At 39.1% G+C, this 25,204-nt stretch overlaps 1 protein-coding gene across 5 annotated transcripts in view; it reads left to right on the plus strand.

The window, feature by feature from the left end:
* The window catches only part of GPR155 (G protein-coupled receptor 155), a 46,746-nt gene that overhangs the window by 17,632 nt on the left and 3,910 nt on the right, over nt 1–25,204 (plus strand). For all 5 annotated transcript variants that reach the window (XM_067549220.1, XM_067549218.1, XM_067549222.1 and 2 more), the window contains exons 3-15: nt 4,628–5,027; nt 7,226–7,391; nt 9,490–9,645; nt 11,346–11,429; nt 13,042–13,162; nt 14,752–14,836; nt 14,923–15,013; nt 16,720–16,933; nt 17,624–17,731; nt 19,859–19,995; nt 21,562–21,657; nt 23,466–23,530; nt 24,287–24,424. In XM_067549220.1, coding sequence (XP_067405321.1) covers nt 4,628–5,027; nt 7,226–7,391; nt 9,490–9,645; nt 11,346–11,429; nt 13,042–13,162; nt 14,752–14,836; nt 14,923–15,013; nt 16,720–16,933; nt 17,624–17,731; nt 19,859–19,995; nt 21,562–21,657; nt 23,466–23,530; nt 24,287–24,424 — 1,861 coding nt within the window. The remainder of the gene's footprint in view (nt 1–4,627; nt 5,028–7,225; nt 7,392–9,489; nt 9,646–11,345; nt 11,430–13,041; nt 13,163–14,751; nt 14,837–14,922; nt 15,014–16,719; nt 16,934–17,623; nt 17,732–19,858; nt 19,996–21,561; nt 21,658–23,465; nt 23,531–24,286; nt 24,425–25,204) is intronic.

A 25,204-nucleotide genomic window follows, 5' to 3' on the forward strand; every position in this document is an offset into this window, starting at 1 on the left:
GCTGTTCAACTGGGAGGACATATCTAATGGGGTCTCACGGGGTCAGTACTGGCCCCGGAACTATTCACTACTGTCATTAAAACTTGGATTAAGGAGTAGAGAGTGTGCTTATAAAATTTGTGGATGACACCAAGCTTTGAGGGGTTACAAGCACTTTGGATGACAGGATTAGACCTTGACAAATTGGAGAAGAGGTCTGAAATCAATAAAATGAAATTCAATAAAGTCAAGTGCAAAGTACTTCATTTAGGAAGGAAAAATCAATGCACCACTACAACATGGGGAATGACTGGCTAGGTGGTAGTACTGTTGAAAAGAATCTGGGCGTTATAGCGGCTCACAAATTGAATATGAGCCAACAATGTGATGTATTTGCTAAAAAGGCTAATATCTCTGTGGTATATTAACGAGAATGTCATATGTAAAACTCGGAAGGTATTTGTCCTGCTCTGCTTAGCACTTGTGAGGCCTCAGCTGGTGTATTGTGTCCAATTCTAGATGCCACGCTTTAGGAAAGAGCTGGACAAATTGGAGAGTCCAGGGAAAGCAACAAAAATGAGAAAAGGTTAAGGAAATCTGACCTATGAGGAAAGGTTTAAAAAACTGGGCATGTTCTTGAGAAAAGAAGACTGAGAGGGAACCTGATAACTGTCTTCAAATATGTTAAGGTCTGTTATAAAGTGATCAATTGTTATCCATGTCCACTGAAGGTAGAACAAGAATTAATGGGCTTAATCTGCAGCAAGGAAGATTTAGGTTAGATATTAGGGGAAAAAATTCTAACTATAAGGGTAGTTAGTTCTGGAATAGGCTTCCAAGGGAGGTTGTGGAATCTCTGTCACTGGAAATTTTTAAGAACAGCTTTGACACCTGTCAGGGATGGTCTAGAATAGATTTACTTGGTCCTGCCATAGCACATTAGGCTGGATGTGATGACTTCCTGAGTTCTCTTCCATCCCTATATTTCTATGAATGAGTAGAGCTGCTTTATCTTAGTGTACATTTTTTATATATATATATATTTAAGTTGCATGAATATGGAAGAACTAATATCAGGAAGTACTATTAAAATGTTTGGAAATCAAGTAAGAATATGTTCTTTGATGCACTAGTATAGGTAGGCACTACTGCAGATGCAGGAAAGCAAATCATTGTTAGATTGACTTGTGGTATTTTCAGTACTCAATTGGGAAAGGTAATCCAAGAATCTGTAAAGGTGATGCAGTCCAGTAATATGTTGCAAATCCAGATGGTTTCTGGCCTTCATTATTAAAATATAGGAACAGGGCATAAATGAATCCTAATAACTTGCCCTTTAAATGCTGCTGATAACGTATGTACTGTGAGTAATGCTAATTATGCTGAGTTCATAAGCTGAAAACAGAAAATGAAGTGTTTTACCAAGTACTCTGAGGTAAATAGCTGACCAGTGAGTCTTGTAGGTGTGTGTTCATTTAGAGCCAGCAAATCTTTTTTTTTTTTTTTTTTTTTTTTTTTTTTTGGTATTGCATCATCCCTCTCAGCTATAGTCTGATCCTTTTTGATCTTGAAGGTGTTTAGTGTGTTCATAAAATCGGATATCTCTGAATCGGATATCTCTGTCCCCTGACTCAGCCTCTCTAAGCAGGAGGTTGTCACTATCCCTTATGAAATGTCCATTGCATATTTTGAAGTCTTTTTATTATTATAATTAATGGTATCAAACAAACAGGAATGAGGCTCCCCCTTTTCCTTCTCGGTATTTTATTTCTTCAAATATTGCTTTGAAGGTAGATTCACGCAAATGGGAGCTTTCAGCCTACGTTTGCAATCCCCTGCCGGCTGCATTGATTCTTGTTGTTAGAAGTCCCTTTTGGAGATACTAATTGACCTATTTTTATAATGTTTGCTCTCCCTAACCAATGGGATTATTTTAGCAGACAGCTAGTTGTCTGCTTTGCCCTTGAAGCTAAAGAGAGGGGTTCACGTAATTCTTAGATTTCTGGCAAAACTAATTCTGTTCTATCTGGAATATGAAATGTACAAATGGATTTTAATCTATCATATTAGGTACTAATTTGACTTCTCAGCGTTCCTGTCTGGCTGGCACATTAAATAGCACTGGCTAATTGCTGGGTGTCTTTTTTGTTGGCCTGTCCAGGTGGGACACAGGTAAAAAGGCTGCCAACAGAAACCAAGATTAATGTTTATTTCAGAAGGTGTAACTTTCCTGGACTTGTTGGGAGGGACCAGGAAAGGGATCAGATATAAGATTGTTATATCACTGTATCTGTGAATACTCAGTTTTATAACTTTGGAAACAAAGTGCTTTTGGTGTGATTGTTGTCAACTGTGGAGTGTAGTACAGGCCTAAAAAAAAAATCCACTTGCTTCTGAGAAATGGGACACTTTACCAAGCAAGTGAGGTGACTGTTACCTATAATGGCTGCAAACAGTAATTGTAATTTAATTAAAATTTATAAGGGCTAGAGTTGTGCTGGTAACTTTCCAAAAGTGAACTGATTAAAAGGACATAATGTCTTTGTTCTGAGTGCTTCCACAGTTTATAGGTTTGCAAAACAGAAGCAGAACAAATTTTTTAAAATCTCTGTTTTCATTGCTGCTTTCGGTAGTAGTGAAATTATCAAGACTCCTGTCAGTTTATGCAGTTGCTTCTTGGTGAAACATAGGAACAGCAATGGAGGCACTCACGGGGGAGCTATTCACAGGGGAGGCTGAAGGGCAGATAAGAGTAGCTGATATTTTTTCTTCCCACCTTTTGCACCAGACGGGAAGTTGGTGGAGATGTAAAGTAGTGAAGAATCTCAGCTCTTGCCTTTCACCTTAGCTAAGAAGTTCTGAAAGACTGGGGGGTGGGTGGGAGAGGGAGAGCGACTACAGAGGGGGGCTGGCATTCCAAATATGACAGAGACTGGTGCACGAGATGGATCCAGAGACCACCCTCTCCCACTTGTTTGCAGAAGGGTTGGGCTTCTCCCCAGGGATGTATCCCTGGATCTCACTTTTGGAGCTCCCAATCCTACCTCTGGCTAGCAGGTCTAATCCTTCCATTAGCAGATGTCTGAAATTGAAAGGTCTAGGCTAGGTCTACATTAGGAGTGCTTTGCTGCTATGGTTACGCTGGTATACTATACTAGAGGTTTTGGCTGGCACAGCTATGTCCATCTCAAATCACACCTCATCACACCCTGGCTGACATAGCTATGCCAGCAAAATTTCATAGTGTAGACCTGTCCCTAGTTAAGTGTCTTTTGCACTAATCTCTAATTTATCCCTGTTTTGGCTTACTAAAGCCTGATCTACACTTAAAATTAGTTCATCCTAGCTACATTACTCAGGGCTGTGAAAAATTTCACACCCTGTGCCATGAAATTAGGTTGACTTAATTCCGGTGTAGATACAGCTAGGTTCTCAGAAGAATTCTTTCATCAGCATAGCTACCACCTCTTGGAGAGGCAGATTAACTACATAGATGGAAACTATTCTTCCATTGAGGTAGGAAGTGTCTTCATTATGGCGTTACGGTGGTAGCGTAGCATTTTCTAATAATAACTTGAACTTCCTTTGCTGCTTTCATCCAGTGTTCTAAAAGTATCTTACTGGTTATTTTAAAGTGACCAGAAGTGTGCTTGGCATCTGCCGAACATACAAAAGCTAGAGACACTGCCCTGAAGAAGTGATCTAATAAAAGGGGTGGGAAAGATTGATAAAGCTACAGTATTTATTAACCTTTAACCAATTATTTGATGACAATCATGTATACATATCACACACTCATTTTACTGATGTCTAAAGTGAGTCAGAGTGGCTAATGGCCTGTTCTTCAGAATTCAATGAGAGCTACCTGTGCTCAGTACCTTTGAAGTGCGAGTCCTAAGTGGTTTATCCAAGGTCACAAAACAAATTGTGGTCAAAGTTGGAAACAATCCAAGACACCTAAATCCCAGCTCCTGACCCGAGTAATCCCAGGGCATTCACACTGCTTATTTGTTTTGCACTAATTTATCTTTCAGTTTATTATGCTGAGTGCCATAAAGTGAGCATAAATACAATATGATGAATTACACCTGTCACACACACATCAAGTGGCTGGTTAAATTTCAAAGAGATCTAAAAGACTTGTCAGAAGAAAAACAATTTGCAAATTGGACTCTTACACAAACTGTGCTATTAATATGCAGTGGCTCTCCCATGATTCAGGAATGTGCAGCAGAAACAATTTATTTTATCTGAAATGCTGAACAATCTACCGTGGAGGGCATGTGGTATTATCGTTTTGGTGTTGCACAACAGTATTAGAACTGTTTCAAAATGAATCATTGTCAGCTGGATCTTGGGATATTCATAGTATAATAAAGCAACATGGGATAGTTAATCTTTTATCATAATTTTTAATATTTTCAATGCATATCCATGGTCTAATGGGAATTAACCATGCATTTCTTTATAGCCTCACTGTCCTCTTGCACTAGTTTTAAATACTCAACTGTTAATTAGGCTAATATGGTTAGTATAAAAAACATTTTTTTTTTTATTTTTGAGAGAACAATCATTTATTTTAATGTTAAATCATATATTTTTGTTAAAAATGTTGTCAATAATCACTTTCCATTTTCCTGTTTTCTAGTTGAAGCTTTATATGAAACCACTTACCCGGAATATCTCCAGTACATTTACTTAGTGGCTCCAATATCTCTTATGATGTTAAACCCTCTTGGGTTTATCTTCTGTGAAATCCAGAAATGGAGAGATAATCGTAGTATGTCACACAACAAAATAAAAATAGTGGGACTCGGGCTCCTTCGAGTGTTGCAGAACCCAATAGTATTCATGGTCTTCATAGGAATTGCCTCAAATTTTATTCTTGGCCAGAAGATTCCAGTGTATCTTGAAAACTTCCTTGATGGACTAGCCAGTTCATTTTCTGGTTCAGCACTTTTTTACCTTGGACTCACCATGGTGGGACAAATAAAAAAACTGACGAAGAGTGCGTTTGTTGCACTGATTCTTCTCATCACAGCTAAACTGTAAGTTTGACGTGTTTACTTTTGTATTTACATGCCTCAGTATTTTTTGTATCTCTCAACATTTAGAAAAGCATTAAAGGGACAGAGTCAATATTATTAATATATATCGCTTACAAATAATATCTTAGATTATTAAAACAGTAAATTTGTTTAAAATATCTTTTCATTATTCTAAATTGCTTGCTTAGATTTTGCATTTTGCTTAGCTTAGAGGATGAAACTAAACTGGTGAGCTTCACTTGTTCCTATTTGCTTTTGAGTGAGTTTAACTTTTTGTGCTGCGTGGGAATGTGTAAATCCCCCAAATGTGTATTTGGGATTAAATTATTTTTAAAACCCACTTCTGTTCACATTTAAATAAACAGTTTTATAGTCTAATCTCAATTTCGAGTATCAGTAAATGATAGTTTCCCTTTAAAGTTCAGCCAATTTGCCTGTGAAATAACTTCTGCCATCACTCTGCCCTGACTAAATAAAGATAAATGTTCTTACTGATGAACTGTGCCCTCTTTGCTTGCTGTGGAGCTACAGTTCACATCGCAATATTACTGCTTTGGTATAATCAAAGAAATATAAACATCATCTGAAGAGGAGCTTGGATGTTGGTAGAGTAAAAATAATTAGCATGCATAACCCAGATAAATTATGGTGAAGTTGTGAATTGGACACATGAAAAAAAATGGAGGAAAACTAATTGATGTCCATGCTATTTTTTTGTTTAATGCTAGGGCTATATACATCTGTGTGAATTTTTGCCCACTGCTCCCCCACCCAATATCCAAAAAAGGTGCTGAATTGACACAGCGTTGTTAAGGGAAACTTATTTTTTACTTGCTTGGAAATCATGGCCAATATTTCCCAACCTAGATGCCTAAAAATAGGCTCTTAGTTCCATATTTAGGGACTTGCCTAACTTTCAAAGGTGGTGAGTGAGCACCTGCAGTACCAGTGACTTCAGTGGCATTTGTGAATGCTCAGTACCCTGAAAATCAGATAATTTTTTATTTATATATCTTAACAAGGAGTTAGGAGACTAACTTGAGGCACCCGCCTTTGAAAATGTTGGTTTCTGACTTTGCACAAAAAGCAGGTCAGCATATTATGAAAAAATGGGTTTATATCCTTAAAAAATTCTAGCTCTTAGTGCAACTTATAAAAAATTATTGGAGAGCTTGTCAATTTTAAATTGTCTCTGATGTTTAGTGACTAAGTAAGAAGTTTACTGGGTAGTCCATTAATGCTGTTTCAATTTTGCAAAAAGAACTCCACTAAGATTCTTTACTCCGCCTACCACATAAAAGATTTTCCCATTTATAGTAGATGCTTGCTGTTTGTTTTCTTCTTTTTAAGAAGGGACAGTATACCCAAAATTGTTTAACCTGAATATTTATAGATAAAAGCTTTGTTTTGTTTGTAAAGTTCCTGCTCTCCACTGAACTCATACAACAAGCTATTCAACCATGGGTAATTGCCCACTTCTTTATCCTGCAGCCTGTAGGGTTTCCCCAGTTCTACTATAGATTGCCCCCAGAAGCAGCTGCCACTATATGGCATCCTTCCTTCAGTTAGCAGAGCAAGGTATGTGTGGCTTTCTCAGAGCCTTCTGCAATTTTTCTGATCAATGGACTGTTTGGGAGATGTCACAAGGATGCTAATAATAGCAAAGCTTCCACTATATCTTGTCTCCATGACACAGCATTCTCAAAATCATGCCAGGAACTAGGTGCTCCATCTGGCTGCCTGACATGTGGAGAGCTTTTTCTGACTTGGTTATCTTAAACAAGATCCTGGACCAGATTCTGATCTCAGTTGTGCAGGTATAAAACTCATACTGACATCATTGGGCATTGGATCTGGCCCTAAAATCAGAGTAAATTGTTTTAAAGGATTTAGGTGGTGACTGATTGGAATCTACTTCTGTCTGTATTAGTTCATTGTGCAAACATGTTGCAGTAGTCTGTAAGTATCTTAACTTACTATTGGAGTTCTATTGTATATTTCTTTGAAGGTGATGTTTTGTGTATACACACCATTGTATCTGGGGAAGCAGTTATTGAAAGTGAGGTCCCTCTCCTATTTGTATATCATTTAATATTATTATTCAGAAAAGCCTGAAATTTCCCCTTTTGAGGTGAAAGCAATACAGGGAAATGTCACTTAAGTGAGTAATGTGTATTCATTTTTTCTTTCCTTTTCAGACTGATGATGCCACTCTTCTGTAGAGAAATGGTGGAATTGTTGGACAAGAGTGACAACTTAGTCAACCACACCAGTTTATCAAACTATGCATTTCTCTATGGAGTTTTTCCAGCAGCACCTGGCGTGGCTATCTTTGCAACCCAGTTCAATATGGAAGTAGAGATTGTATGTGCCTAACATTTAGCAAACTCAGCACTAATTTTAAATTTTACTGAACAAATATTTTCAATACAAACTTTTGAGAAATTTAGCTTTTAATAATATAGACACATCTGGTTCTCGTATGCATGGGATCAAACTATGAATTGCATTTCAAATTAACAATTAAACTAGGCAGTTTTTTTCTTTCTGTCTCAAGTGTTCACATAACACAGATTTTTTTTTTTTTAAACCTAAGGTCCTATTCCTAGAGTCTAGATTAAGAGTATGTAGACTGAAATAACTTTTAAAGCATAAGGAAAAACTTAGTGTGGGATTTTCAAAAGTGCTCAGCATTGACCTAACTTTTTTCATTTTCCTGTTAAGCCAATAGAAGTTTTATCATTCACTTCAGTGAGTGCTGAGTTAGGTCAGTTTTGAAAATCCCACCTTGAGTGACTCTCTCCCCTTTGGTTAAACCTTTGTTAAGAATACATGTAGTTCTTGTTTTTTATCCTAAGGACATTGCTCTAACTCTATTGGATTTATTACAAATAACTCTTGAGCAGGAGAGCTGTTTTATAAAGTGAGACAAATTCTTGCACATACTCCCCATACACTTCAGGGTGTAAAGTCCAAGTAGCCAGAGTGCATCATGTTTATTACCTGACCTGGCAGTGGCTCCTGTCCACACTTCCCATATAGATTATTCAAGATGCTGTGAGACAGAGGGAGAGACCGGGGAAGAGGCTGTATGTGGAGTTGCTGCTGCCTTGAATATGAGCACACCATTGATGCTGCTTTTTAGCAGCATTTTGGGGTGGCATTTCACATAGTTCCAGAATCTGGTCCTAGATAGACGTGTATCTGTAACTGTTTGTTTGTTTTTTTTCAATATTCCTTCTAGGCAAAATAATATTAAAACATTTGTAATTTTTTTAAAAAAAGAATTGCACAGGTTTTTGCAAAAAATATGCAGAAAAATATAACAACAAAGTATTGTAGGCTGAATTTTGTGTCCTTCAAGCTTGGCAATGTCCCTTTTTTAGTCAGAGGGGCTGGTGTTTGTAGAATCCCCACTGCTGCTGCTACCATGGGAATTCCAAAAGTGAGAAAGCCATGGAAAACCAAAATACTGGCCCGCCGACGGGGGGTGGGGTGTGGGGTATAAAGGGGACAATTGTCCAGGGGCCCGGCAATTTAAAAGGGACCAGGCCTCTTCTGTCCACAGCCCCACCCACACTCAAGATTAGGGTTGTAAGGGACCTCAGGAGGTCTAGTCCTACCCTGTCTGGCCCCACTGCTCGCTGCGTTGCTCCTTCCACGTGCTCCCCGCTCTACCTCCCTGCCGTTGCTCACCACTTGCGTCCAGCCTCCCCTCGCATCCCTGCTGCTGCTGCCTCCCCAGCTGTTGCTCACCAGCTGAGGAAAAGGGAGGGTTGCGGAGAAGAGGGGAATGGAGGAGGGGGGAGGGACATGGCGGCAAACAGGCTGAGCAGGGCAGGGCCTGGGGCGGAGTGGGGGTGGGCTGTGGGCGGAAGAGGCAGGATGAGACTGTTCTGCCCTGGGGCCCAGAATTGCTGTCGGTGGACCTGCAGCCTGCCAATATATAACTTACAAATACACCTGTGTTTGTTTGTTTTTGGTTTTTTTCCTCCTTAAATTTGAGTGATGGCAAATGCAGGTATGTTAAAACCAAATTTTGTTTGTCAATTTAAAATATAAAGCTGTGCACTGGAGGGAGACACTAAATTGTGACACAACACTGCACTATGTGGGCCCAGTCCTGCACTGGAGTTATTGGAATTACTCATGTGAGAAAGCACTGCTAATGTAAAAGAGAATTTTCAGAGGGGGCTTCTAAACTGAACTTGTTTTAGATGATGCTCATTACAAGACTTTCATCTTATTCTTAACTGTCTGCAAAAAATGGATGTATTTCCTACAATTCATAGCTCAAATTCTGATTGATCTTTTACATGTGCAATACATTGACTTCAGTAGAATTTCATATGGTATTTAAGACAAGGGTAGAATTTTGCCCATGGTATGTTTTCTAAAAACAGATAATTTAACTAGAGAATTGATATCTTCTCCACTGTCTCCTTTTGATTTCTGTTTGCAGATTACCTCAGGAATGGTGATAAGCACATTTGTGTCTGCTCCTATCATGTATGTTTCTGCTTGGCTATTGACCATTCCGTCTATGGATCCAAACCCACTGGCATCTGCAATCCAAAATGTTAGCTTTGATATAAGTATTGTCAGCCTTGTCTCCCTGGTAAGTATTGATATTACTGTAAGGTGAAGGAAATACCAAAACCACATTAAGTGATAGTAAGGTCATGACAAACAACAAACCAGGTAATTGAAAGACAAAATTGTCACTTCATCACTCTTATCCTGTTGCCAGAGGGAATGGGAAGGAGAGAGAGAGGCTCACAGAGGTAGGGTAAAGGGTCAACTGTAAAGGTAACATGAACACTAAGTAGTAGTAAGAAAGGATGATTCAATGGTTAGGGCACTATCTTAGGACTTTGGAGACCCAGGTTCAGTTCCCTGATCTGGCACAAACCACCTGTGTGACTTTGGGCAAGCCATTTGGCCTCTCTTCCTCAGTTCCCATCTGTAAAATTGAGGATGACAGCACTTCCCTTCCTAATAGGGGGTTTTGAGGACAAATAGTTTACAGATTGTGAGGCGCTCAAATGCTACCAAGCCAGGGGCCATAGAAGTAGCTCAGATCGAAGTTAAAGCCCAGGCATCTCTCTGAGCTGAATGCCTCCACAGACTTGGCTAGTGGGAGCATTTCGCATGGAAGTTCTACATTAAAATGTTTGGAAAATACTTTTCCTGGCATCATCCTCTGGTTGCCTTGTTCATAAAATAGGATGTGACATCCCAGAATGCATCATTTGGTGTCATTACAATGCCATGAGTAGGTTTGTTCTGTTTTTTTCATGTAACACAGTTTCTGGGTTTTATTCCATTTTTAGCTTTGGAGTTCATCTTTCCAGAAACTATCTCAGACTTACTTTTGAGTTTCATGGCTTTTGCCTGTGTGTGTCACAATTTTAATGCCCCTTTTTGATATTTCTAATAAAAGGAGGAAATAGTTATGTTGAGATATAAAATATGTAATGATGAATATGAAGAAATAGATGTGGTTTACTGATTACATTCTTGTGTGTACTCCCTAAAGTTTCACTAATTTAAAGGAAAGAATATGTGCCCCACAGCTGAAAAATGAAGTAAAAATGAAATGCGTGTAATATATATAGTCCTTCATAATAAGCAAAATTTTTCTCCTTACTGATTATCAATTTTATGTAGGAAGATTGCTTCTGGAGATAGAATTCTAAATGTAGCTCATCATACTTTTTGAAGAAGTGTGAATATTGTTAACCTGGATTCTTAAATATCTCAACAGAACCTTAAAAAGTTGACAAAACAGCAGAATATAGAGTGGGGCACTGACTGTGACACTGAGGAGAAATGGAAGCCAGCCACAATTAGAACTTGCATATTGGCAATCAGCAGGCCTTTGTGGGGATTGTAAAAGAGAAATGGGTAGGAGCTGTATCTTAAACTAAAAAGAGAGAGAGAGCAAGCAAGCGCCAGATCCTCCTATCCTGAGCACCCCTAAGGAGGCATAGGTGGCTTTTCAGCATCTTTCCACCCCTTTGTTCCTGAGGGACAACCAGCCTCCTGCACGTGATAGAGCAACTCTAACTTGTCCCAGGAACAACAGCCCCCTAGAAGTCATACCCTCTCAAGCACAAAGAAGAACCGCGCTGTGGCTATGCCTCCTGCGGCAAAGGGACTGGGAGCAGGTGGCAGAGAGCTGACTATTCCAGCTTTGTTATCCAAAAAGTAAAGGAAATGACTTGTTGAATATTTAATTTCTGGTATGGTAACCTGAGTGTTCATCTTAATTTTTAAAACTCCTAAATTGAACTCTGACTCTTTTGTCTGTTACAGATCTGGTCTCTTACTGTTATTCTTTTGAGTAAGAAATATAAACAGCTTCCTCATATGCTTACTACAAACTTACTCATTGCTCAGGTCAGTGCCATGTAGCATATACAAATCTTTAGATACAAGCTTTTATTTTTTCCAAGACTGCTTTCCACGGAGATTACTTTATAGACATCTGATGAAGAAAGGGGAAAAAAGATCTAACACATTACTTTCTAAACAGCTTCAGTGTTGTTATGCCTCAGAAATTTTGTGTAGTACACTGTCTAGTATTTATTATACAGAACAATCCTGTGTGATTCTGTTGGAATAAAATTATTAATGATTAGGACATTAAAGTCTCTCTGATAGAATTGTGTCTCAAACTGAGAAATACAGAAAATTCAGAGTGAATGCTCGAATTCGGAATACATTCTTCGCTCAATTTTATATGTATATTTCTAGGTGGTGTTAATCATATATCTTTTCATCCCAAAATGCTTCCTAATCTATATATACATTAAGCGCCACTGAAATGAAGCCATCTTCTTTTGGTGGCTGCCAACCACTTGAGGACAGCTGGTACACAGATGGGTCAATAGTGAGAGGGAAATGTTGACCAAGGACACTAGAGCAAAATCATGTATTTGAAAAAAGAGCCATGGGATCTTTCAGGTTCAGACTTGGCAGAAAAGATTTGGATTTATAAGGTCTCTGCTGCAAGATTCACATAAATGGAGTAAATTGCATGAGAATTCTGCACGTACTGTGAGAGAGGGAAAGACTGAACCAACCTTTGCTCACTGGAATCTGTGCGCTTCTTTTTCCCTATGCTTTGCAAATGGTACTCTTGCTTATCATATAGATATGATCATAAACATCATAAATTCATTCAGTAGTTGGGGGAGTGCTCTCTATACACATCTGTAATTGTCATCGATACAAGTAAAAGTCTGTTACAGGTGCCTAGCACTTGGAGAAAAGATCAGATAGGACCTCCTTCCCTGGAAATCAACTGCGAAACTCCCATTGACTTCAGTGGGAAGATGATGGTGCCTGTCATGTGCATGTGCAGCAGACCCTTTTCTTAAGTATAATATTGATAGAAATATAGAGTACAAAATATTAAAAACAGCTGGGCTTTATTATGGGGTCATCTTTTTCAAATATCGTTTCTTTAAATTAGAGACATTTTTTTTTTTTTTTTTATAATGGCAAGTTAACTTCAACTGTAAAGGCTATTTTTCTTACATTTGTATTACAGAAAAGCCCTGTTTATCTGAGCCCCTTCATTACTAAACTTCTCCTTATACAGGTTGCATCCCCAAGTGTGAATTATTTACTTGGGAACTCCCCCAGATATCCAAACCTCTATCAACCTCATTTTTTTTCAGCATCCCTAAAACACTTTAGACAAAAAGGGTGTGTACCTTTTATTTTAGGTATTTTATAAAATTTGTTTTCTGAATCCTCTTATTTCAGGTTTGTCTGACTCTAGAGTATACGTTTGTTGTCAAAAATAGAAAATCCCTGAAAAACAGATATTTTTATTCATTTTTAAATATCTGATCATTCATAAATTCAAACACAATTCAGCATATCTGACTGCGGATAGTGGATTTTTTGTAACTGTTGTAGCTGTTATAAATGCTATTTATTTCCCTCCCTAATATTTTCATTTCAATACTAAAATGATTGTAGCTTCACTCTTCTTTCACAGGTTGTTGCCTGCATTGGAATGGTGATGTGGAATTTCACTATTAGAGAGAGAAACATCACCCTGCAGATTTTGGTGTTCATCTTGTTATACAGCTCACTTTACAGTACTTATTTGTGGACGGGTAAGTTGGACTGTGAATAACTTCTTTCACATCGTAAAAATATGTATTGTAGTGTACAATTAATGTTCTGGAGTATTTGATTATATTTTGCAGTCATCCTTCCTCATTGATTGTATATTAAAAATTTATATAATACTATAAATGTTCCCACTGCTATATAGCGGTTGGTCATTGCCAACCAGAAACATACATGCCTGCACTGAGGCGTTCACAGTGTAAGGCCCTGATCCTGCAGTTGGTGGCTTGTGGATAGACTGCAGTGCCTATGCAGAGCTCTGATGATTTGAGTACGGTTCTGCACAGGTGCAGCCCGCTTGTACTGAACAAATTGCAGAAGCGAGCTCTAAAGGCAAAAGCAAACACAGAGTGAACAGTGGGGTGTAGCCTTTTAATATTTCATTAACAGTGTGTGAGTTTTTCGTAGGTTCTTAAGGATTATTCAGATTGCTGTACAATATCAGAGCTGTGGGAAAGTTATGCTAGGCATATGGGGTGGCATAAAAGTGGAGAAAATTGATCAAAAGAAGTAGACGGAATGAGGCAAGGCACTTGGGTAGACTAAGGTGAGAGTGACCATGTAGAACAAGACAGCTCAGATAACTACATCATGTAGATTATGGTTTTTTAGCTTTGCAGTGGCCTCTGAAGATGAAACATGAACAGGTACAGACAAGATTTCTTATGAGGAAACTTGGCTTGAAAAGGCCGCCCACCTCTCCTGTATTACTCAACCATATGTGTGTCTCAGAACCAGTTTTAAGTGGGCAGCCTCTTTGCACTTGCATTTCATTCACAAATACCCACATACGATTAGCCCCATAAAGACAGGACATTTCCCAATGGGAGTAGCTGTTTGAGAATCAGGCTCCTTATTTAGATACATAATTATGGAGTTAGGACCCCAGCTTTCGTTGCCCATTTAAAAATAATCTTATCCACAGTTTTTCTCCTAAATTATGGAAGTATGTAGTTTGCTAACTTCCTGAATTATGAAGGACTGATAATAGAATTGGGAAGTCCAGCTCAAAGACACTGTTGTGCATATGTAAAAATGTACAGAGTTTCTGGTTATGTATTGTTTATATTAAAGTTCTGTTTATATTTAGCTATATATAACAGGTTAATAGATGTTTTAATGAATAATTGTTATAGTGTCCAGTTGGTCAATAGGTTGATATAACCATCTATAACACCTGTTACTAATGTCCTTATGAGCAACTATAAAAACAAACTACTCATGTCTATAACATTCTTATGACATCTATTAAATGTTTATTAACCCATTAGAAACTGTTTGTAAATGGTTTACCTTACCGTACAGTGAGCCCAAGTTTCTTTAATATTTTAAAAGCCTATTTATAATGTAACTTTTGAAGGTAATCGTTATTATATAATTTTGTCAGAGTAAAAGTAGGAAAAAACATTGTAGCTTATAGCTTGTAGCTTTTGACTTAATATATTGAGGAGCTAGAAAGAAAAATCTAACCAGCTGTGTGACATTGGATACCAGTTGTAGTGTAGCTAGATTCTTCAATTGTTACCTTTTTTAATGAAAAGCAATAAAGTAGACAATTCTATTGTCGTCTTAGGATTCCTCTCTCTCACTTTACTCCTGTTAAAGAAAAGAGATGTAATAAAGATCCCTGTTGGATTTATCATCATAGCTGGATGGGGGTAAGTTGCCAAAGTTTCTGTAGAATAAATAGGAACATGCTAAATAATTATTTTCCTGACACACACTTTGTATTTTGCTGTTGCAGCATTCCAACAGTTCTAGTGGGAATCTTACTAATAACTGGTGAACGTAACACTGATAGCATTGACTCAGCATTTTTTTATGGAAAATATCAGGTATGAGTATTTCTCTCTCTTCCCCATCCTGACACCTACCTTTCACAGTACGTTATTGAGAAACTGTTTGCAGTCTCTTTGCTTTAAATATAACTAAAGAGCTTTCATCAAAGTACAGTTTACAGTACTAGCAATGCAAATACTATGGATCAAATAACCACTACTCAGCTTGGAGGCTGTAGTACTAAAATGTTTTTCTGTAATAAACCATTACGAAGGACTGTTTCAACAAGGAGCCTTTTTGGCAACATTGAAAAAATAAAGCAGGGACTGACTAGGGTGGGAGTGATAATGGGCTGTAAAACCCACGTCCTCTAGGTCAGTGGTTCCCAAACTTTTTTCTAAGGCAACCCACCAACTGCACTGTATCTTCTTTGTGACCCACCCAGAGTGCAAATTTGGGTGGGGAGGGCAAAATCATAGGCCAGCGTCCTTTTCTCCTCCCATGTCCCCTTGTTCTGCCAAGGGACACCAGCCACCCGCAACAGCACCCTCTGCCCTAACTCTAACCTTAATCCCAGCCTGGTATGGAAGATGGGGGTAGGGTTAGAGAATGAGCCAAGCCCACCTTGCAGTCACCCAGTAGCAACAGCTCCTGTTCCATGGGACTGGGCCTGGCTCCCCCTTTCAGGCTCTGCTGCCTGGTGCACAGGGTTGCAGCATGACTCAGGTCTCACCCAGCCATCCCTCTGTCATGATGGAAGGGTGGCTGAGCCAAATTTGAGTGTGCGGCATTGCTAACCCATCTGGCCGGTCTCAATGCCAGGAGCCAGCGCTGCACAGTGTGTGGAGGGGCAGGCTTGCTTTCTAACCCTCTGATCCCTGGGGCCTCCCCTCCACATTGGGCCTGCAACCTGCTGGTGGGTCGCGACCCACCATTTGGGAAACACTGCTCTAGGTTACCAGTTTCAATCCAGCTTAGCTTGGTAGTTATCGAAAGTTGTTGCCATCTATGGGCTAATCAGTGGTCTTGATCAAGGTCTTTTAGACGGGCGTCCACACTACTAGAGCATTACACTAAATGGCAATAACTAGCATTCTCATTGGGAGTCTTGGCAGAGGAACCAAGGATTGAAAGCACCTGGAGCCTGAATGACAGTGTTGCTGATAAATTGTCCTTTCATGAGTACATGGCTGGGACAGTGGGAGGCAGCTCCCCTTGCTGTGATTGTATTTTGCCAGTAGATAGAGAAGACATCAGTTTGCAGGGTTGTCAATCTGGTGCCTGTCGCAAGTACTAAAACGATTTCAGAATCGATACTGCGTGTTGATGGCAGATCTGTCAGAACGGCTAATGGGACTCACAGAAGGAGAGGGGGTGGAAAATGGAGCCCTGAAAAAAGAGGAAGAGAGAGTGCACTTGTCCTTGAAATAACAATCTAAGAGGAAGGAAAAATAGTTCAGGAGAGGGAGAAAGGACAGGAAGTAGGCAAGAGCGCTTGTTGCCTTGAGAGAAGTGTTCCTATAGAAAACAAGCCAAAGAGAAAAAACTGTCTAAGTTATCCAGGCTAGGAAGATCAGCTCAGCCAAGTGTGCTGATAGTGGGGTTTTAACTGCCTTTATGTCTTGTGGCATAAATCTAGAAATACATTTTGGTTTGTTCAGATTTAGGTGCTCCTGGAGTTGAACTCTAGAAAAGTTACTAGTATTCAGTGTGTCAAAAAACCATCTTTTACATTTTCTTTTTTCTTGGTTTTCTCCAACAGATGATTACTACAGCCGTGACCCTATTCATCAGCATTCTGATCTCAGGTATCTCGCTTCTGTGTATGAACAGAAACGGACAGGAAACGGACTATGAGGTATTGAACCCATATTCACATAGTGGCCAGATGGAGGACCATGAAAGGGAAGGGAATGAGGGGAGTTGGACATCAAGCAGTGGCTCTCCACCTTTTACAGAATCCTCTGCAGGAAGAGGTACAGTGCCTGGCTGTGCAAGGAAGCGGGAGCTGGGGATAATTCTGTTCAAGCATTTACCTCCTACTTGCTGGAAAGCGGGGTGGGGAAGAGCTTGTCTTTGTCAATTCTTGAGAAGTGCTAAAATACTATGGTGATGGATGCAAATATTAGAACCTTGATAGTGCGCACTCTCTTTCAATTGCTTTAATAAATGATGATTTAAAGGAGGTTTCTTAGTTATCACTATGCATAATACTGTGGCTGTATGTATTTAAAAATAGAGTGGGGTGTATGTGATATTCATGTGATAAATCTCATTGATCAGGCTTCTCTGACCATTTCATCTGTATCCTGCCCACTAAACCATCTCTTTCAGGACAAACTATTCCTTGTCCTGCTCATGCGCTCAGTTATGCCAGTGCTCCCTTATGTTGTTTATGTAGCCAAGAGCACCTGTGTCGCTCCCATAGTGTAATGTGTTGAACACTTTTTGGTATAGTTGGAGTCTGAAAAAGACCTTCTCTGAATGGAAACTGGGAGAGAATTGTCACGCTCTTCTCCTTTAGGCAGTCAGTAATTCGGATACTTGCAAATGTACAATAAATGTTGTTCTTCTCTTAGAAGATAATAGGATCTTTTGTTTTCCCATCACATTACTATAAATCAGGGAAACCATAACTATCCCTTTAATATTTTATATTTTAATAGGTTGCTGTTCATGTCAAAAAATAAATGGTGAGTTATGCTGCTCTGGAGAGGGAGAGCCAGTGGCAAATGCCAGCACTAATGATCACTGTACTCCTCCAAGTGAGACAGGTAAAATAATAATGTACTCTCATCTAATATGCCATCTATTGCACTAACTTGAATTTAGTTTTGCTGCAATAACAGCTAAAAATGAATTGGGAGATGTCACTTTAACTGTTCTACTTGGATATCCTGAACTCCTAATTAAAATAGAAGGCTTTTGGCATCATGTAACTTATTACTGTTTATGCTCTGCCATCTGAGACAGTTAGTAGTATTTTTTTATTGTCCAGAACTGTTAATTTTTAACAACCCATTTAGAAAGCTTCACAGCTTGCAACTCTTTTAGGGATTTGCCCTCAGATCTTTCAGCACTAGTTTTCGCACAGGGAGTGTGACTTTCAAGGCACAGGGCACTTCTATCAGTTCATGAATTCCTGGTCCTAAATTGTTGGGATTTACATGAAGTGCCTAATCCAAAGTCCATACAAGTCTTTCCATTGGTTTCAGTGGTGTCTGAATCAAGCCCCTATAGATCTTATTTTGCCTTCTTATTGAACATTCCCTTCCAAGTATTTGGAGTTTGGAAAAGCAAGTGTCTGCGGGGGCCCAAAGAGCCACTGAAACTGAAAAATAGTTCACAAGAAACTTTCTGCACCCTGTGAGAACCCTTTATCCAGGCCATGCACACCTTAACTTCTTAATATTAAGCAAAGTGATCCTGCACACTTCAGCCTTCCTTAGCTGCACACTTTACAGGCAAACTCCATTGCATATGTACTGCACGTACAAAATATAACTTTCAACAGATCTGAACTCTTTGGAACTCAAACCATTTCTAACGGCAACACTTAATCAGGTCTCCTCTGTGAGGACTGTTCCACACAGTCTACTCCCAATCACTTCGACTGTAGAGCCATTGGAACAAACGACACACGGATTTTTTATTTTTTTTTTGCATGTGTGTGTGGCCTTTTTCATTCCTACCCCAAAATAGCTGAACGTTGTTTGCTCAGATTTATTTATTTATTTATTTATTTTTACAAAAGCCCATTTTAGGACACACCAAGCAGAGATGATTTCAGCCTGATGGGGGGTGTTTCAGAAAGTTTTTCCACAACTGAAAATGGGGTTACAATGGAAATACTTATGTAACCTTAACTATAGCAGTTGATAATGCTTCCTGAACTGCTGTTGATAAATATCGTTTTCTATTAATATCCTCTTCATGCAGTTCTTTTGTTGCCATCTAGTGGTAGGTACAGAGAACTCTTTAATAACCTCCTGTAATTTGCAGTCTGAAACAAAAGTAATATCCATTCTGCAAGGTATTTATAGCTGTCTTTAATGATGTGGAATTATGGTATCTTAGAATTCTAAAGAAATGTAACAGAACTGCATAGAGTTCTGATATTGGCAGAAACAGGAAGAAATTAACTGATTAATCTGTAGCTCAACGGGGCTGGGATATACAGCAAAAGTTAGAGTTTAGTGTTTTTCTAAATACTTTCACTATCCTGGAAATTCATTGTTGGATTAAAAACTTGTTCTGTAAAACTGTTAATTTTTTAGTGCTGCCAGTAAAAATTTCTCAGAGCTAAGCAGTACTAAACTTTGCACTGGTATAGAGCAATAATTTAGGCAGCAAAAGTTTTGTTTTGTAAAGTTTTCTTGGTTAGGGAGAGATTAACCATCTCCACCAGAAATCAACCAGTCCACTTTGGGATAGATGTCTGAACAATTTATAGTCAAAGCTAACATAAAATTTTCCCTTTTTGGGCATGCAGCCTCAGCACAGAAATTAAAATTAATGTTATACATACGAATTCCAGACATAGTAATAGTGTACTTTGTGCATAGACTTGGAACTTCTGAGTTGTTCAAGACTACAGTGTGTGTCAGCAATGATTATATCAGTCATTTCAGCTCTGAATAATTGGGAGGAGACTCTTTGCACTGTGTAGGTCCCAACATGAAGAAAGCTGTGTGCATGGCTATTTCTATTGCTCTCTTCCTCCTCCCATTTTCCCCCAATACTTCTTCCTCCTCATTGCTTCTGAAGATTGTTGTAAGATAGTGTGGCTTTTAGCTGAGTGTTATACAAGCTGTCTAGTACACTTCTTGACAGCAGGGTGAGAATGGTCAGACTGTGTGAGTTAAAAACCCTAATTATAAATTCTGCTTAATGTTTTGCAGCAAATCAATGTGAGAGTCAGTGCAGTTCTCAAAACTGCATATTGGCACAGGAAGAACAACGTCTGCAGCAGATTGGAGACAAACAACTGGCTAGACATGTGTTGCTGTGTTTACTTCTCATTGTGGGCCTATTTGCTGTAAATATTTCCTCTTTCTGACATTGATTAGATCAACGGTTTGTGACAGCTTTTCAGGAAACCTATGTAGAAAGACCAGTAAAAAGCATGTAGTTCCCCATTTTTCTGGGTCAGTTTCAGGTTAGTCCGCACTACATTAAATAAGTATGTGAGTCTCAGTTCTGTCCTCATTAAAAGAGTGCAACACAAAATTAATTGTGCTAACTCTGTACCGTTAACACTGCTGGGGATAGTGAGCAAGTCAGGGATGAAAACACTAAGAGGAAGGCCAAAATTTGAATGATCTCTTAGGTCTGCCAATTCATCAGATTTTTTTTCAGGGATACCTTTCTTCACTATACCAAGTCAGCTTTTAAAAAGTGCAGTTCTTCTTTGAAAAAGGACTACCTAAAAATGGCTCCTTCTTTCTGAACAGATCTGTGTAGATTCAGAATCCGAGTTGCTTTAGCAATGACAAATACTATGGTGATGAGCATGGTATCAGAACCCACACAGAATAAAATAGAAAAATATATTTGTACTATTTATATTAGCACTGTAGAGTCCACACAGTAAGCTGGACTCTATTCCTTTGCTGCATCATCAGCAGAATTATGTACTACTTTCCAGTTAGAGCCAATCAGTGACTCCTGTGCAATACCGTTGAAGACTCCAGACTGTTTGCTGGGGTGTAACTAAGTCAGGATTTGGCCTGCAAAAACTGTTGCTGGTAGTGTTGCAAGAGAAGGAAGCAACCCAGTTTGACTTTGAGCCCAAGTAGAGTTTGTGGAGCCAACAAAAATAATAAATGTTTACTTGCAAAAAATGTGCATTTGATATAGAAACCAAGAGGAATCAGTGAACCCCATAGTGCCATTATTAGTCAATTTTAACTGCATTTTAACTAGGTTATCTGAAGCAGGTTTTCCTATTTTTCCCAAATATCTTATATCCAAATATATCAGACATTTCAAATAATTATAAATCTTCTGTGGTGTCCCACAAGATAATGGGGTACCTGGAATTTTGTTTCCTATTTTTATCTATAAATCAATTATCACATTTTTAGTTATAGAAACTATTAAATGAACTATGAGCCCATTACTACTTAAAAGATTATTTGACCTTTATGCCTACATGAGTTACCATTGGTTTTTCCAGATTATGTTCTGCTGAAGTGCATTTCAGCTGCTATTGAGCTTCCATAAAAGCAAGAAACAATGTAGAAAATGTTGATGCTCAGCTCTATAGGAATGTTTGCTTTCTCCCTTGTGAAATATTGAGTCAGACAGGTTTGCTACTTATGGATTACCTAAGTATCCATAGATCTGAACATAGAAGGACAATGTCCTCCTTTCTTAGGTTATTAAATAGAGGTGCAGGCCCTCTGCACTGATGATACATTTTACCCTTAAAATCAATCAGAATATGTGGGTCCCATTTACAGCTACTGACCCTCACAAGGAATGTAGTTTGGTTACTTTTCAGTGGCTGTTTTTGTCCTAGATGGCTTATTGCATAAAGAGACTAAATAACTGAGAGTTTTTTGTTATTGCTTTCCTAACACTCAGTTTATATTTTTAACAGAATCTGTCCAGCTGTTTGTGGTGGTTGTTCAACCAAGAACCTGGAAGGCTCTACGTGGAATTGCAGTTCTTTTGTGCTGTGTTTAATTTTGGTCAGGTACTTAGCAATGTTTCCTTTGAAATCACTTATTTCTGAGTGGCTGCTGCACACTGGTAGCTGCCATCTTTCCATGTCTTGGTAGCAGGCAGCACTCTTGCATTGGCTGAAGTCCCTAAGCCATGCTAAAACCTCCAATTTCTATCATCGTTATGCTTTTCTTTCAGCGTTTTGTCTTCTGTGCACCTGAGTCATCTTAACCCTGCACAGTGTTTTATAGACATTGGCTGGAGATTTTCAATGGCACAAATGGCAGCAGGGTGCTCAATGCCTGTTGAAAGTCAAAGGGAGCTAGGCTTTGTCTACAGTGGAACAGTTTAACTTAAGGTGTGAATTCAAACCTATATAATTAAACTGGCAAAAAGCTGTCTGGGCACGCTTATTTCAGTATAACAGTGGCTTATTTCAGTTTTGTTAAACCTGTTCCTAATCATCTTAAAGTAAACTGAAATAAGCCATCTTCTACTGAACTAAGGATGTCTACACAGCCTCTTGCATGAGTTTAACTGTATTGGTTTAAAAGACGGTTCAGGTTATATCAGTGCAACATTCTTAGGTAGATGAGCCCTTAGGGACCATACTACCTTTGAATATCTTCCCCTCACTCTTTGTAATAGGTGTCCTTTGGCTAAAACACCAAGCATTAAATTGGGAATATTTTCCTCTTTTGTACAACAGGAGTGCAAACGTTGCTGAAATAACACAAAGTGCTCTTGGAGTCAAAATGGAACCAAATCATACAAGGGGCTCGTGCCTTCTAAGATTTGCAATGTCCTCAGCTCTCATCGATGATGCCAATGAATATTTCACATCAATGAGAGTTGAGTGGGGTCAGCACCTCGCAGAAGCAGCTAGCAATTTGTAGGAGCAGTCATAAAAAACCACTGATGCCTTCTGGCAAGCTTCTTAAAATGTGTAATCAAAATAGCATTAAATTTGTGCGCATACGTGTGTGTCTGTGTGACATCATTTTACTAGCACACAAATTGAGAAGTTTCCATTGACAGACAAATTCTCCTTTCCAGTCAGCTTTGATAATTTGATGTTCCAAGCCAGTATGTCCTTATGTCACACTTCATCACCTTGGATGAGATTCTGATGCCACATGTGCAGGAATGTGGTATCACTGATTTGAGAATGTGGAATAGGCTGATAAGAAAAGAGTCAGGTCAGTGTATATAATACACACCCAGACATCTTGCTAATCAGCAGTGATAGGAAAGAACGTGCTGAGATTTTACATGACTTTCAGTGGAGGGTTGAAAAAATGTGAGGTGTATCAAGTTTGCTAGAAACGGACAGTGATTCATTGAAACAGGTCACTCATCAAAGTTTTTCTGTCTGCTGGACCATGACATTTTCTGCTTCACAGGTTGTTCATGCTATGCCTCTTGTTTGCAAGCTTTGTATGATGGGCAAGTGTTCCAGAAGAAATTGCTATCAACTGATTCTCCCCTTTATTTTAGCTGGTCTTATCATGCAGATAGCTCTGGAAGGATGTTGTGTTTGTAGTATCAGATGAGATGCTGATCTAAAAGAATAAATTTACCAGATCTCTTGCTGGAGAGGTTCTTTGACAGCCTATTGCATACCTATCTGTCTATCTCTATAGATCCAAAATTAAAAGGACTCTCACTCCTATTTATTCTTTGAAATAGCGTCCAGGACACACAATTCAGTTATGCAGGCGTTATGTTCAGTGGATTAATTTTATTTTAATTTTCTTTCCTGGGCCTGAAATAATGTCATTTCTAGGTTTATAATACTTATATTTCTGTGTTGTTGTGTGTGTGTGTGTTTTTTTTCAGGGCTTCATATCCTTTGGTATTTTTGGTTTGGATAAACATTTAATCATTCTGCCATTCAAAAGAAGGTAAATCTAACCTTTCAACACTTATCTAGGCAGGTTTAATTCTAAGGATAATTTAGTAATAAATGTTGTTGGTCTTTTAAAGCTCTACTTTCATCTCTGCTCCTGTCTCCTCTCCTGCCCATGCTCCAAGCTGCCACTCCTGAATGCCCCTTTAGGATTGGATTGGTTCAGACACATGCAGTAGTGAGCTGCACTCTTCAGGCCATGCCCTTATGGCTAATCAGAGAGTCAGAGGGTGCCAAACTGAAAATCTGGTGGGACATAAAAGCTCAGCTGAAACTACATTCAATCCTTAGCTTGCATTGCAAATGATCTCTTACTGCTGGTACAAGTGGAACCGCCAAAGCCACTGCTGCTTCCCCAAATGCAGAGAGCCTGAATATGCCACCTACATGAGGGAGTTGGGACTCCAAATCTTCCACTACCCCAAGCTGTGGGAAGAACTTGAGCTGTGGCTGGAGTTTGGGAGAGAATGGCCACCCATATGCAACCCTAAAGTGCTCAGGGGCCAGACAATTCTGACTCAGGGATCCATACCTGATTCCTTGCTTCCACTCTGCCTTAGCTATAGTCAAGCTTTTGAATATTCAAAGGCCAACAATATATGAGCTAGGAAACTCTATCATGAGTAGCTGTTGTATGCACAATATTATAACAGTATCGGTGACAGAAATTCCCTGAGTTCTATAATAATTTTCCAGCTTTCTTTTTAAATTGCCAGTTTCTTTGATGATTTCTTGGTTAATTATTTTTCAGGTTTGAATTCCTCTGGAATAGTAGAGAAGCACCAGAACATACAGACTCCTCTGTACATGAGGAAATCGGGATGACATGTCAACAGTTTATTCATTATCACAGAGATGTCTGTGTCAGAAGCATTGTCAAAGACAGAAGGTGGGACTGTGTTCCTTTACAGAGATTCATTTAAACTGCAGTAAACTGTTCAGATATCACAGGCCGGGAATAGTAAAATAGCACTTCCATTAATGTTTGCAGTGATGGCAAATGTCTTCAAATTGCACTATACATCAGTGTGAAAGATGAGTATTTAGCAGCTTGTTTTGGTAATGTCTTGAATAGAAACATCAAACCTCATTTTGTTGTTACTAAAAGTATTTGCATGATAAAGAGTTTTGAGGCCTAATCTTGCATCCTATACTTATGTGCATTCATAGAATCATAGAAGATTAGGGATGGAAGAGAGTTTAGGAGGTCATGTAGTCCAACCCCCTGCTCAAAACAGGACCAACCCCAACTACCTCATCCCAGCCAGGACTTTGTTTAGCCAAGCCTTAAAAACCTCTAAGGATGGAGATTCCACCACCTCCCTAAGTAACCCATTCCAGTGCTTCACCACCGACCTAGCTGAAAAGTTTTTCCTAATATCCAACCTAGACCTCCTGTAACTTGAGACCATTGCTCCTTGTTCTATTATCTGTCACCCCGGAGAACAGCCTGGCTCCATCCTCTCTGGAACTCCCCTTCAGGTAGTTGAATTCTGCTATCAAATCCCCCATCACTCTTCTCTTCTGCAGAGTAAACAAGCCCAGTTTCTTCAGCCTCTCCCCATAAGTCATGTGCTTCAGCCCCCTAATCATTTTTGTTGCCCTCTACTGGACTGTCTCCAATTTGTCCACATCCTTCCTGTAGTGGGGGGGCCCAAAACTGGACACA

The sequence above is a fragment of the Emydura macquarii genome, unplaced genomic scaffold (assembly GCF_026122565.2).
Source record: "Emydura macquarii macquarii isolate MOO-44397 ecotype Brisbane River unplaced genomic scaffold, CSIRO-AGI_Emac_v2 contig_1253, whole genome shotgun sequence".
In the NCBI taxonomy this organism is placed as follows: Eukaryota; Metazoa; Chordata; order Testudines; family Chelidae; genus Emydura; species Emydura macquarii.